Genomic DNA, 15,151 nt, shown 5'->3' with positions numbered 1-15,151 from the left:
GAAAAAGTCCATAAAGTAATTTCTCAATTTGTACATGTCCCTTGGCTAATCCCTTGCTACTCATCTTGACTTGAACAAAAAGAGAGACATTCCAAAGATGTACATTGCTGGTAATTGAAAATGGAAAAAGCCGCATTTATTTATGCTGTAGGGTTCATAAGCTGGACACTCATAAGCATCATGAATCAGTGTGCTACTTTGATTTCTGAAAAATGTTTAAGTAAACAGAATGGCAGACATCTAATGATCTTTAAACTAGGAATTTGGGCAAGATGATTGGGAGATGCTCATTTAATCTCCACATCTAATTCTAATACTGAGTGGGAGGAAAATCAAGTAAAAGAGGATACAGCAATGGAGAGAAGAAAAACAGAGGGTAGGAGAATGGACAAGAGGAAAGATAGTGTTAATCCCAATGACAGTAATAGCCAGGTAGGCGATACTGGTAGTAAAATGACTGTACCTCATCAGGTGAGGAATCTGAATGAAGCCAAGCAGAAACAACTAAAATGTCTGCACACCAATGCAAGGAGCCTATGTAACAAAATGAAGGAACTAGAACTACTGCTGCAGAAAGTGAAACCAGATATTATAGTGATAACTCATATTCCACCATGTTTCCATTATGACTGAAAGGCAGGTATTGATGGGTATGTGCTGTTCAGTGAAGACAGAAATAAAGGTAAAGGTGGTGGAGTAGTGTTGTATATTAATGAGGAGTAGACTGAAAAGAAATTAGAAGTGATGGAATGGATAAAACAAAATCTGTTTTGAGTCAAAATCACTTTAGGGAAGAAAGGTAACAGACGCTCCACCGGGATAGCACTTGGGATCTGCGACAGATCCTGAGGGTCTGATTTGGATATAGAAAGAGATCTCATTAATATTTTAATTAAATAAATATTACTGGGAATTGTGTGATTATAGAAGACTTTAATTTCCCAAATGTAGATTGGAGGACAAGTGCTACTAATAATGGTAGGGCACAGATATTCCTGGATATGATAGCTGACAGATTTCTTCACCAAATAGTCACTGAACCAACAAGAGGGGATGACATTTTGAATTTAGTATTGGTAAGTAGTGAGGACCTCAGAGAAGAACTGGCTGTAGAGGACAACCTTGGCTAGAATGATCATGATTTAACTCAGTTTAAACGAAATGGAAGGATTCACAAAAATAGGTCGGTAACTCGAGTCCTTGATTTCAAAAGGACAAACTTTAAACAATTAAGGGAATTAGTAAGGGAAGTGGACTGGACTGAAGAACTCAAGTATCTGAATGTGGAGGAGGCTTGAAGTTAGCTTATGGAACTTTGACTTACAGTATCTGAAGCCTGCACCCAAAAAATCATAGGGAAGTTAAATTTGTTCAAACTGGATGGACAGGCACCTCAAACAGGTTATTAAGAGAAAGCAGAAAGCCAACTAGGAATGGAAGAAGAGATGGATCAGCAAGGAAAACTGCCTCTTGCAGGTTAGAAAGTTGTAGGGAAAAAGTGAGATCTGCCAAAAGCCAAGCAGAGCTGAACCTTGCAAAGGAAATTAAAACCAACAATAAAAGATTCTCTAACCATATAAATAAAAAGAAAACAAGGAAAGAAAAGAAGTTGGACCACTAAGCACTGAGTATTGGGTAGAGATTAAAGAAAATTTAGGTATGACCTAGCACCTAAATGAATACTTTGCCTCAGTTTTCAATAAGAGTAATGAGGAGTTTGGGGACAGTGGCAACATGGCTAATGGGAACTAGGATATGGAAGTAGAAATTACCACATACAAGCTAAAAGCCAAATTCAATCAGCTTAATGGGACATCCAAGAATATTAAAGGAACCAGCACATGAAATTGCAAGCCCCATAGGAAAGATTTTCAACGAATACATAAACTTGGACATCATACCCTATGACTGCAAACATAGTACTTATATTTAAGAAAGGAAAATACATGATCTGGGCAACTGTAATGCCTGTTAGTTTGACCTCAATTGTATGTCAGGTCTTAGAACAAATTTTGACAGAGAGAGTGGTTAAGGACATAGAGGTAAATGATGATTGGGATAAAATACAGCATGGTTTTACAAAAGGTATCGTTCAGACCAACCCAATCTCTTTCTTTGAGAAAATAACTGATTTTGTGGACAAAGGAAATGCAGTAGATCTATTTTACCTGGATTTCAGTAAAGCATTTGATACAGTTCCACATGGGAAATTATTAGTTACATTGGAGAAGATGGCGATTAATATGAGAATTGAAAGGTGCTTAAGGAACTAGTTAAAAGGAAGACTAAAATGAGTCATTCTGTGAAAGGTGAACTGTCAGGCTGGAGGGAGATTACTGGTGGAGTTTCTCGAAGTTCAGTCTTGGGACCAATCTTATTTAACATTTTCATTAATGACCTTGGTACAAAAAGTGGGAGTGTGCTAATAAAATTTGTGGATGACACAAAGTTGGGGAGATATTGCCAATATGGAAGAGCACCAGAATATCATACAACCTTGAAAACTGGAAGTAATAGAAATGGGATGAAGTTTAATAGTTCAGGGTCATGCACTGAGAGATTAACAAGAGTTTTTGCTATGAGCTGGGGACTTATCAGCTAGAAGCGACAGAGAAGGAGAAAGATGTTCAATCACAGGATGACTGTGAGCTGTGGCCATGAAAAAAGCTAACACAATCCTTGGATGCATTAGGTGCAGTATTTCTGGTAGAAACAGGGAAGTGTTATTACCATTATACAAGGCACTGGGGAGACCTCATCTGGAATACTGTGTGCAGTTCTGGTCTCCCATGTTCAAGAAAGATGGATTCAAACTGGAACAGGTGCAGAGAAGGTTTATAAGGATAATTAGGGGAATGAACAACCTGCCTTAAGAAAGGACACTTAAGGAGCTTGGCTTGTTTAGCCTACCAAAATGAGGGCTGAGGTGAGATATGATTGCTCTCTACAAATACATCAGAGGGATAAACACCAGGAAGGGAGAAGAGATATTTAGGATAAGGGCTAGTGCTGGCACAAGAACAAATGGATATAAACTGGCCATCAAGAAGTTTAGGCTTGATATTAGGCAAAGGTTTATAACCATCAGGGGAGTGACGTTCTAGAACAGCCTTTCAAGGGGAGCAGTGGGAGCAAAAAAGGTTAATTGTTTCAAGATTGAGCTTATTAAGTTTATGGAGAGGAGGGTATGATGAGATTGCCTAAAATGGCATATGGCCCATCCGCGACTGCTATTAGCAAATATCTCCAACAACTGGAAATGAGACACTAGATGGGGAGGGCTCTGAGTTACTACAGAGAATTCTTTCCCATGTTTTCTGGCTGGTGGGTAATGCCCATATGTTCATGGTTTAACTGATCACCATATTTGACTGATCACCGTGGTTTAACTGATCACCAAAAATTTTCTGCCAGGTTAGATTGGCAGAGACCCTGGGGGGGTTTCACCTTCCTCTGCAGCATGGGGCATATGTCACTTGCAGGTTTGAACTAGAATGAATGTTTGATTCTCTGTAACTTGAAGTCTTTAAATCAAAATTTGAGGACTTCAGTAACTTAGCCAGAGGTTATGGGCCTATTACAGGAATGGATAGGTGAAGTTCTGTGGCCTGCAATTTGCAGGAAGTCGGACTAGATGACATGATGGTCCCTTCTGGCCTTTGAGTCTGAGTCTTTCTTCTTTTGAGATATTGAATATCCCAAGTCTGCATGAGTAAATGTGTGCTATTGAAAGAAGATCCCATCTCTTCAAAAGTCGGATTTTCAAATCAGGCATTTTTTTGTTTTATTATCTTAGAAAAAAATTCATTATTGTTTGACTTTTGTGTGAGTTTTATTGTGTTATATTTTGTTCAGTAATCTCAGAACTTAATTTCTTTTGTCCTGGCAGTAAATATTGTCAGTAATAGAGACTGATAAGCTTTGAGGCTTAATTTTGAATAGACAGCTTTGCTAAATGGTAGCCTTTGGTTTTCATAAATTGCTGTTCTAGTAGGAATTATGCAGACCAAGTTACTTTTCCACTCTTCGTTGGGCAGCAGAAGCCATAATTGTCATAATTTGTAAATGCTTCCAAACCCAGGCTTTGTTTATATGCATCTTTCACTGGTTTAACTAAAATCAATTTTTAAATTGATTTAAACCACTGCAAACCCCATTGTGGACACTTAAAATCAGTTAATAACTGTCTTATATCAATTTTAGCTTAATTCGTTAACCAATCATCTTGTAACCTGGCTGTGAAATAATTGAACAAAATGTATCAATATAAGCCAATTTTGCTTCCGTATGTGGATTTTCACCAGTGTAACAAAATAGACTTAAACAATTTTACTAAAATCAGTTCAACATTTGTGTTGCGAATCCTAAATTTGTGCATAGTCCTCTTGGGTGCTAGCTTCCTCCAGAAAACCTCTAATATAGTGCATTTCAGCAAAATATGTATACACATCCAGATATCTTTTAATGTTTCTTTGTCATTCAAGCATGTCTAACCTATATCTGTAATTTTGTGTTGTGTCTCAGCCTGTGGGTGAGGAAACTCTCCTCAAACAAGAACAGTTGACAGAGTAAAAGTACTTGGTATGTGAATAAATCCTCATCACAAAACAAAACATTGATTCTATCCAGAGGAAAGTATCTAGGGTAATTTGGGGCAAGTATCTTTGCGTCCTAGCAACCAAATATCTGCCAATAAAAAGAGACAAAGCTTGTTCTTGACTAGAAAGGTCAATTGCTACCCTAAACATGTTCTGGATTCCCTTTTCTCTGGCCCACATGCCTTTTTCCAGGTAGGTTTTGAATTGCTCTTTTACCAAAGTTCTCTACTTTTGTGGGCTGCCTGTTAGTCATTCACTATTTTCTCCTTATATTCTGTTTATATGGGCCTGTCCTCCTTTTATGTTTAACTCCTAAGCTCTGACTTCTTGCTCTGAGCTGTGTGATGATACTCTTTCCTCAGGCTGCCTCCTTTTCATTTGGCATTCTTTATAATACCCAGCCAAACCCCAGTGTTGAATACAGCGATGAGTAGGAAGTTTGTGTTGTGTAGCACTTGCCCCTGTGTTAAATTCATATCTTTCTAAGTGTTACCTTCAGATAACTCCTACACCTGGAAGCAGTCATCTTTTCAATTCTTTATATTACAGAGCAATAATCTGTTTTCCAGGTGAATATATTGCTCAGCAGCTCCCCAAAGTTATTCATGCTATTAGGAAGATGTGTGTTTTGGAATGATTATCAGTCCAACCAACTAAGTTCTTATAATGGTGCTCATCACCATGGTATCTGAGCCCCTGACTGTGATCATACGTTAGAGAGACGTGGTGGATGAGGTAATATCTTTTATTGGACCACCTTCTGTCGGTGAGAGAGAGAGAAGCTTTCAAGCTTACACAGAGCTCTTCTTCAGGTCTCGAACGCTTCTCTCTCTCACCAACAGAAGTTGGTCCAACAAAAGATATTACTTCATAATATTCTGCAACCAATATAGCTACCACACTGAACATGGTCATATGTGGTGGTTGCATATCCTTAAGTGTGTCACTATTACGGACATTTTCCTTTTGACAGTTGATGTACTGGAAAGACCACTACCCATTTACAACTGGAAATGATCTATAATTGCACTCATATAAGGCCTTTCCGCCCAGAATATCAGAAGGTTAGAGAACATTACCTGTGAACTAAATATTGTCCCTCTTTTACAGATGAGAAAATAAGATTGAGTAACTTGACCAGTTGTGGCCCTTGGGAATCAATCTCAGATCACACTCCATACTAGCCCAATTCTGATCTCTGTGGCCATGTCTACACTAGCGAGCTTACAGTGGCACAGCTGTACCGAAGCGCTCCCACCGACATAGCGCTGTGCACACTACCACTTACGCCAGCAAAATTTATGTCGCTCAGGGATGTGGGGTTTTTTTCACACCGCTAAGCAACATAAGGGTGGTGAAACACTGGAATGCGTTACCTAGGGAGGTGGTAGAATCTCCTTCCTTAGAGGTTTTTAAGGTCAGGCTTGACAAAGCCCTGGCTGGGATGATTTAACTGGGAATTGGTCCTGCTTTGAGCAGGGGGTTGGACTAGATGACCTTCTGGGGTCCCTTCCAACCCTGATATTCTATGATTCTATGATTCTATAAGCATCACTGGCATAAGTGGTATTGTAGGCATAGACTGTGTGTGGGGCTGGTGTAACGGTTAAAAGTACTATCCTCCTCCTTTTTATAAAAAAGGCATTGCCCAGAAAGGTGCTACTGTGACAGTTTTCTGAGACATGGGCCTTGTCTAGTTTAGGAAAACGTTTTGTTTGTTTTAGTTATGTAAGATGATTTGACATCCCCATTAGCACTTAGTGTAGACACAGTTTAACACCTTTAAAATAATGTTGGCTGGTCATGAAGTAACCTATGCTTCTCTGTAGACATACAGAGGAGCACTCAAGGGTACGACAAAAATGGGTTTTGCTTCATAATTCAATTTGAGATTCTGGAGAAATGTGAACAGAACGATTCCTCTTTTTCACTGCCAGAGTGAGTGACCTGACAGCTACCATAAATAATGATGTGAAGAGATTATTCCATTGTTCTGCCTTTATCAATGTTTCCACATTTTAATAGTATTTGTGAAGTTGCTCAGTTTTGTGCATAAAACAGTAAGTCAACAGCTCAGATTTCTTAGGATTTCAAAGTATATGTTGTTAATATATAGTGCTAATGGATTATCATTTCAATGCTGGGGGGAGGGATATAGTAGTCAGTAACAACGTCATAGAAATGACAACTCCAAGTTATGAGGGAAGAGTCTTCTTCAGAGCAATGTACATCCTGCTATTGGAATCTTGGCCACTCCTTATCTGTCCTAGGGTAGTCAGAGACTGTCCTAACTAGTGAGTCTGGCATATGGGCAAAGGAGTATTTTCCAAAGTGGGGATATGATGCGTTGGACCCCTGAAAGCCTTTTGTGTGTAAGGGAGCACGTGAGACCCTCACTGAAGGAATTTACAGTCACATAAAGTGTGAGACACCCAGACTAATATGACCTTCTCGTATGCTCCCTGGCACACAGTGCTGAGCATATATTCTGTGGGAGAAGATAAAATTGTTTAAAAAGGGGACAAAATGTTTTTAAAAGTGAATGAAGAAATGCTAATGTTTTTTAACAATGAAGACCATTTGATCCTTTCTGTATTTTGTAGGTTCTGTTTCAGCTGTGGGTAGGACAGAGTTCAGAGTTCTTCAGACGATTAGCACTGCTGCTCTCTCCAGTTAATGCATCCCCCAAGCCCTTGATCACTCCAGAACGTTTGCCTCATTGTATTTTGTCTGATGTGACTCAAAGTCTACCTCAAACTCATGCTGCCTGCTTAGAAGAGCTTAAGCGAAGCTATGAGTTTTATCGGTACTTTGAAACTCAGCATCAGTTAGGCTTGGAATGTGCAACCAAAACAAAACCCAAGTCAAGAGCTCTGAACAGCCTTCACACAGCCGTGCGCAGCTTGCAGCTCCATCTCAAGGCCCTACTGAATGAGTAAGTTTATACTATTTGAAAGAATGTGCCTGTAGTTAGAAAGCTTCAGTCTTGCGCTGCTTTGATTGTTGGTTTATATCCCAGATTGGAAAATAAAAGACAAAATTGAGGCTTGCAGCCATGCAACATAAAGGATGGGGTACATCTGTTAATGTAGACTGGGTTATATTTCTGCTTCCCTGCCCATATATTAAACAGAGTTTGCCAACTGGGAAACAATTCTGGTGTATATTCCACAACTGGAGGAAGATATTTAAGTAGTGTCCCTTATTTAGTAAGGAGCAACATGAGTGAGGTACAATCTTGTGAATTAGATATTTTGAAGAATTATATAATAGGGTCAATGTTAGCAGCTCTCTGGGAATCCAGAGGGGTCTGACCAGCTGCCTTTCCCTTTCGTATAAGCGATTGCACATATAACAAGTCTGTTCTGTTACAGAATTTATTTAATTGAGGTGACTGTTGCTCAGAGCAGCCTGCATCCGTTTTAAGAGGAGATGACTGGAATTAGAAGTTTTCAACTGGAATTGAAGGATTCCGTTCTATTCAGGTTCTGATACTGTGCCCGTCACCATAGGATCTGAGCTTTAAACTATAACAGCCACACGCATTGCCAAGTATTGTGAAGCCAAAATCTCTCTGTCCTACATGGAGTTGGTTACTGTAGTTGATTGGTTAATCTTTAGATATTCTGTGGTGCTACCACCCCCTTGAAGGTGAACTAGAAGGCAAAAAGATTCATTAAAACCCTCCATCTCTTTAGTCCCTCTTTTTGAATGAACCTGAAAGCATGGTTCAGTTTTGTCTGTTTTGCAACAAAATTCCAAACATTTTGAAAGAATATTCAACACACAATAATTATATGTTATATACCTAAAAAGATTTTTCATTGGTACAGTTAGTGAAATAAACACAAAGCCATCTAAATTTAATGGATTACCATAATGAGAATGGAGGAGAGGAGGAGTTTGGCTTTAAAAACATATGAAGCTGGCTAAACTACAGTTTAAGAACATGGAGGAAACAGGAGTAACACAGGATACCAATTAAATTCAAAGCCTGAAGAAATCATGAAGTACGAGATTCAGATATGTTAGTGTGATATTTTCCTTCCCATTCATCTAGGGTAATAATTCTTGAGGATGAACTTGAAAAACTTGTTAGCTCTAAGGAGACACAAGAACTAACTTTAGAAGCCTATCAAGTCCTAGAACAGAAACTAAAGCTGATTCAGCCTCACATCCAGGCAAGCAACAGCTGCTGGGAAGAGGCCATTTCTCAGGTGGAAAAAATGGTTCGAAGAAACCCGGATAAAAAGGGTACGTTGAAAAGCTTCTTTTAGCAACCAGCTGACTGAATGTGATTAAAGAGATTTGTCTCGTTTACATTTCCAAGGCTCTTTTCTAAACATGTAGCTGAGTTTTGTGTAAATTAACCTCCTGTTGCAGATAGTTTTCCAAAGTGTCCAGTTTAACATGTCGCTCCCATTTCTCCTTGATGACTTTGAAGCTTTTGACCGGCAAAAGAATTTGTATAGTTGTTATTTTTGAGTGCTCAAAAGTGTACTAGGCACAAATTCAGATTGAGCCAACCTGATAACATAACACAAGTTGTTTATTTGTGAACTTTTTCTTTCCAAAGATGGACTGTATGTGAGTGGACAGGATTATTATGAGAATGAGTTCTTGAGTCACTTAAAAATAACTTACAGGGCAGAAATTACTTGTTTGTCTTTTCCCAAACAACATTTTAAATTGTACAAGAAGTGAATACATGGTGATCACAAGAATGTGTTAGATATTCACTTACTTTTCCTGAAAAAGAAAAGGTCTGTTCTGGGAAAAATATGCTAGTGTAGGGTCTAGGCAAAAGAAAAGATCTGAGATAAGATCCCTAGAAACTAACAGTGACTTAACCACTGGAATCTGAAACCAAAAATTTTGGCGTTCTTCCAGTACATTTTTGTGTGTAAAACTTTCAGAAGTTTGTTTTTTGTTGTTTAGACTCTCATTTAAATACGTTTTTATTTAAATAATGAAAAGAGAGAAGGGTTTTGACATAACTGTCCAGATTTTTTTCAATGACTGTTTAATTCATGGATGAGTAAATCACTTTATACAGAAATAGGAGTCTAATAGAGTAAACTTGAGAATCCTGCTTTTAAGTTTCAATACACTATCCTAGTATAGGGCCTAGTAGTACTCTTGTTCTGGAAGGAGGAATTTTCCTTTACACTTGTTTTAGGTTCCAGTTCTACATCCAGTTTTTACCTCAAAATGTGAATATTTTTCCTGGTCTAGTACACTAACTTTTAGGCATTTACTGAATAGGATTTCATCAGTTGCACACTAGCCAATTCATTCAATCTTTTTTCCCCCTTTTTTTGAGACAACGTTGTACAAAAATTGCTATGGGGGAATGAGGGTTTTTTTGCGGGGTGGTGGTACGCTGCGGGGGGGAATCGGGAGTGCCATAGTTTTTTCACTTTCCATTTTGTCCTGTAACTTTCCCAGAAATGTGTTGATTTTCAATCTGTGTTTCACAACATGCCTAAAGGAATTATGATTAATACAAATGAATATTACAATATATTTTCCTTTCTACTGATTATCATAAATCAAGTATCTTTAAAAAAAATCCATGAATTTAAGCCCAAAATAACGTTATTTTATTTGAAAAAGACCATTGTGCACACCGTCCTAAGGTGTGATTTATTAATAACTTCTTTTTAAAAAATTCAGTGCTGTGGAGACATCTAAAAGTGTCATTAGTTTCTGAGCAGCACTCCTGTTGGGCAAGCATTCTAAATATTTGGGTGTTGTTAGAAATTCTAGTTAACATCTGTAAATATTTCATAACAAACTTTCAGTTCTTGGTAACCTAATAATTAAAAAGCAAAATTGGCAAAACCACTCAACATTCTAAACTTAAATAGGAACATAATGTATGTCGGCCAAGTTGCTGATGATTCTCAGGGGATACCCTGAAGCTTTTAGCATGTTAGTCCTTACAGTGTGCTCAGAAAGGTAATGGAGTGAGTATCAGTGTCCTTTGCATTGGAGTCAGGCTCTGACTCAGTACCACACTGAACTCTTAAAGATCAGTTATCTGTTCATTTCCACACTTAATCTTTTTTTGTTTTAATCTCTTTTCTCCCACCCCCTTCCTCCCCCAACCTCCAGGCAAACCTGAATCATATTGTGATAACACACACTGCCCCATGATACCATTACTACAGCCTGCCCTGCATATAGAGGACAAAGACCCAATCCCTGAAGAGCAGGTAAGAATAAGTGGATGCTTTCAAAGTTATATATGAATTTTGTGTTGCAAAAATATTTCCCTCACCCATTTCCTTTTTTAGCTGCTTAAGCAATGACCTTACCTCCTTCAGCAAGGTATGTAATGCAGCTAGCCAATGCCCTTTCGTTAACAGACTTATGAACTACTCTACTGCAGACAGGGTATATAGTACCTATGTGTACCACATGGCGGTGTTCCCCACCCAGGAACAAAGAGCTTTGAAATTAATTTTGAATCCAGTTCCTGCAATTTTGAATCCAGTTTCTGCATTGAATCCAGAATCCAAGATGCTACCTTGGAACCAGATAAAGACATCTCTAAAAAAAAATGTGGATGAAGATATACATTGGTTAAAAGGCAATATATTAAATTGATTCTTACTTGCATTAACCTAACTAATCCTATATGGTTTCCATAGGCTTTGCATTTCTGAACACTTAAAATATGCTTTAACATAAACAATTCGGTGCGTTGTTTTCTCTCTCAGTTTAAGGGCACTCATTTGAAGGCTAAAGTAACTGGAAAGAAAAGTCGGCCTCAACTCAAGAATTAATTGATGGGCACAATTTGAGAGAAGATGAGCCCCCTTCCCCGCCCCCTCATCACCACTTCAAACTTTTCTGTGTTCAACGTGTTGATTCTGCCCTTTCTGAAGTTACCTGGTTGAACAGTTACCACTGATAAAATGAATACGATACCCACCCCTGAATGAACTGCAGGAGGGGAGAGTAAAAAAACGATAGTCGTCATATCCAATAGGAATTATGGGAAAAGTGATCCCCATCCCCAAGTCAAAATCTCCTTTTTGTATTGGTTGTTTGCACCAGAGTAAATCTGAAGTGACTCTGCGGACTTCAATTATCTTGACTTTATCAATGTCCTTACTCCAGTTTTATATTAGTGTAACTGAGAGCAGAGTCAGGCCCCCAAACTCCTGCCATGCGAATCATGTGGGTGACTATGGACTTGGGGCCCAATCCTCCTGCTGAAGTGCTGAAATACTGCAGTACCTCAAACGGCTTGACCCTTGAGGACTATGCAGATCAAAAGAGCAGTTTATTCTTTTTCCGTAGGAATTGGAAGCATATGTTGAAGATACAGATACAGACAATGAATACAAAAGGGAGGACTTTTATTGCTTTTCCCAGGAAGAGAGAGAGAGACAAAAACGTGAGAGAGAGGAATCCAAGAGAGTGTTACAAGAACTGAAATCTGTGCTGGGATTTAGAGCTTCCGAGGCAGAGAGACAGAAATGGAAGCAGCTGTTATTTAGTGATCATGGTAAGTACTGTCTTTTTTTTTTTTTAATTAATTTGACTCTAAGTAAGGGTGTGTGTCTGGTTACAATCAACTTTTGACATAGTATTGCTAGAATACATACTGCATTCAACTGTAGTAGTGCCTTTGATAGATCTGTGTGGCCCTAATTTGTTGCTCCATCTGTTCATATGACTTGTTAGCATCATTTTACTTTCCAATTAAAAAAAAAACAAGGAAAGGGAGTTTGGCCACGAACTTCATGATGCTAAGAATTTGTCTCTTGGAGCAGAGAGAATTAAGCATAGCGTACAGGGAATTGCTGTATGCTTTTTCATTGCTCTCCACCAAATCTGCTCTTCAACCAGGCAGCAAATTGTTTAGAATCTTTGTAAACGATAGTACATTTTCAGGTTTAGAAGAAATACTTTTTCAATTTTATCCCAGAATTACAGAGAGACATAGAGTGAAGTGACAGGCTAGATTTTGGTATCTATTCCAAGAAAGACAGACAGAAAATATTTTTTAAAAGCCAACAATCTAATTTGTAAGTAGAAAAAGGATTCTCCTGGAGTGGCCCTCTGACAGTCGGGAGCGGACTGCTGGCAACTCTACTCACTTGTTTCTGGAGGCAGGTATATGCAAATTTTTCTTTCCAGGCAACAGTGCATGGCTTTTAAAGAGCCAGTTTTGGCATACCATATGCCTGATTCTAGCAGTAAAACTAGCAGCTTAGTGCAGTTTCTCTCTATTTTTATTGTGAATATTTCTGTTTTCTTCTGCCTTTTTTCCTTCTCTGGTCTTCTCTCTCAATTCTCCTCCTTTCCCTTCCCTTAAAAGAAGGCTAAGGAAAAGCACTAAAAAAAGTGCAAAAGCACAAATCTACGAAATCTAGGTGCTCTACTTCAGAGGAAGGTGAAATACCCTTGTCCTTGCCTGCAGTGCTTCAGACAAGTGGAAGACATTTTCACATCATGGACTTGGCCAGATTTGTTGACAGTCATCTACTCTGGATGATCCAATGAGGAGACAGATGTCCCTAAAAAGGATTTCTGCAAGTCAAACAAGTCTAAGGATCTGGAATTCCCAGTGTGTGAAGACAGTCACTTTCAAGTGATCCTGTCTAGCACAGAAGCAGTCCAACACCTACCTTAAACTGTATGACATCAAGAAATCCAACCATCATGTTTGGCTGTATATCCCAGATGAAAGGCTCAATCTCCAAACTAGCCAGAAAAGGAAGGACCTGTATATTGCCTCCTTCAAAGATCCTGTGGACAAGTGCTCAGTAATACATCAGATGCAATTATGAGGCCTCTGTTCCTGCCTTCAAAGCCACATGTGTGATTGCATCTCTCACTCCCTCTCCCAGGTCCATCAAGCTACAATTCAAGTCAAGTCCAAAAGCAAAGGCACCAAAACACTTCAGACACTTCTCAAGAGCAAGTTTTCCTCGCTATCCTTGATCTACGCCTCGTGATGTCACATGATTCTTTTCTACACTCATCCTTGCTCTGCACCTACGGGGTCTTACGCTCTCCTTGGCAGGCACAGTGCAGTGGACTATCCACTGTATGTGACCCTCTCAGGCCTTCTTCCTCTTAGTTTGAAAAAAACAAGGAGGAAGTTGGTCTGAGCTGATCAGGCTCCCAGCCCAAGTCCAGAGGTCTCAGGGCTAATGGCTGTTGTAAAATAAAGGGAAGCCTGTGTTGGATACGCTTTTGAATAGAACACCAGCAGATGCCAGCCTGCATGGATGGGGCACTCACATAGACACCAGGCCTTCTCGGGCTTTGCTTGGGAGTCCAGGAGGGAGTCCAGCATGAGTATGTCCCTCCTTGAACTAAGAGCAATGGGCCAAGTCATTCATCAGCTTCTTCCCTTCATTTCTAATCCAGCAATGGAAATAAAATGTGGCAGTTGGACATCTGCTGCATACATTAATCTCTATGGAACACTTGGGACTGAGGTTCTGTGCATCTCTTCCAAAGTGATGAAGGAAGGTTCATCAGACCATCTGGGCCTGCATCCGAGGTAAACTGGAAATATCAAGAGACTGGCACAACAGAACAACTCTCACCTGGGCAACGGCAGCTGAATCCTGTAATCTTCAACAACATACTTTCAGCCTGGGACCTCTCTTGGGTGGGCCTGTTCCGATAGCAGTTCATCCCTGTTGTTCCAGGAACAGAGATTCTCTGGCTTGTTGGGGGCAGGAATGTTTTCATTCATGTGGTCAGTGCAATGGATGGATTCCTGCCATTCTCACCTTCTCACAGCAATAGCCAGAAAAATCTGGGGAGTGAAGATAATTATCATTGCTAGTCTCCCATTTTCTAAGGAACTTCTATGGCAGGGATTGGTGCTTTGTCAGAAGTCAACTTGACAGCCTGGAGACTGACGGATTGATGTTGCAGTCCTTCATCTGTTCTCTTGCATGATAGAGCTGTTTTTTCAATGTAGGATGCCTTCAAGTGTCTGGGCCTATTCAAAAATGTGGGGAATATTTTTTTTGATGCTGGGAGGCCAAAAACTTGCATCATCTTCAAGTCTTCCTTGAATCCATGCTACAGCTTCTCCTAGATAGCTATGGTATGGGCCTTAGTACATTTCCTTACAGATATAAGTTTTAGCCCTCAGAGACCTACCACTAATTAACTATGAAGACACCTTGGCAGTTCATCCTCACATCTCTTGCTTTCTCAGGTAATCAAAAGTCTTAGACCAGTCTCAGGACTCAGGTACCAGCTAGTTAAATGGAATTTCAGCGTGTACCTTTGTCCTCACTGAGGCCTTCTTTAAGCCACTTAGAAAAGTTTTCCACTGCTTCCTTTCTATCAAAGTCCCATTCCTCATGGCAGTTTCTTCTGGGAGAAGGGTCGGGAAAGTAAGAGAATGTTCTTGCGAGGAACCATTTTTTCAGGTATTTCCATATAGGTTTGGGTTTTAGCCCCTGAAATTTTACCTCAAGTGTATTCTCCCTTGCACATCAATCTGAAGACTGTTTTATTCCTTCCTTCTGCCCTATCATTGGCGTAGTCAGAGCTCTCAAATCCTA

General features: G+C 39.5%; 1 protein-coding gene across 6 annotated transcripts in view; it reads left to right on the top strand.

The window, feature by feature from the left end:
• The window catches only part of VEZT (vezatin, adherens junctions transmembrane protein), a 91,286-nt gene that overhangs the window by 67,113 nt on the left and 9,022 nt on the right, over positions 1–15,151 (top strand). For all 6 annotated transcript variants that reach the window (XM_084648652.1, XM_084648657.1, XM_084648654.1 and 3 more), the window contains 4 exons: positions 7,202–7,533; positions 8,659–8,852; positions 10,716–10,816; positions 11,910–12,117. In XM_084648652.1, the coding sequence (XP_084504778.1) occupies positions 7,202–7,533; positions 8,659–8,852; positions 10,716–10,816; positions 11,910–12,117 (835 nt within the window). The remainder of the gene's footprint in view (positions 1–7,201; positions 7,534–8,658; positions 8,853–10,715; positions 10,817–11,909; positions 12,118–15,151) is intronic.

Source organism: Lepidochelys olivacea, assembly GCF_965140295.1.
Source record: "Lepidochelys olivacea isolate rLepOli2 genome assembly, chromosome: 1".
In the NCBI taxonomy this organism is placed as follows: domain Eukaryota; kingdom Metazoa; phylum Chordata; order Testudines; family Cheloniidae; genus Lepidochelys; species Lepidochelys olivacea.
The sequence above is the reverse complement of the archived record's forward strand: the minus strand, read 5'-3'. Positions and strand labels throughout refer to the sequence as shown.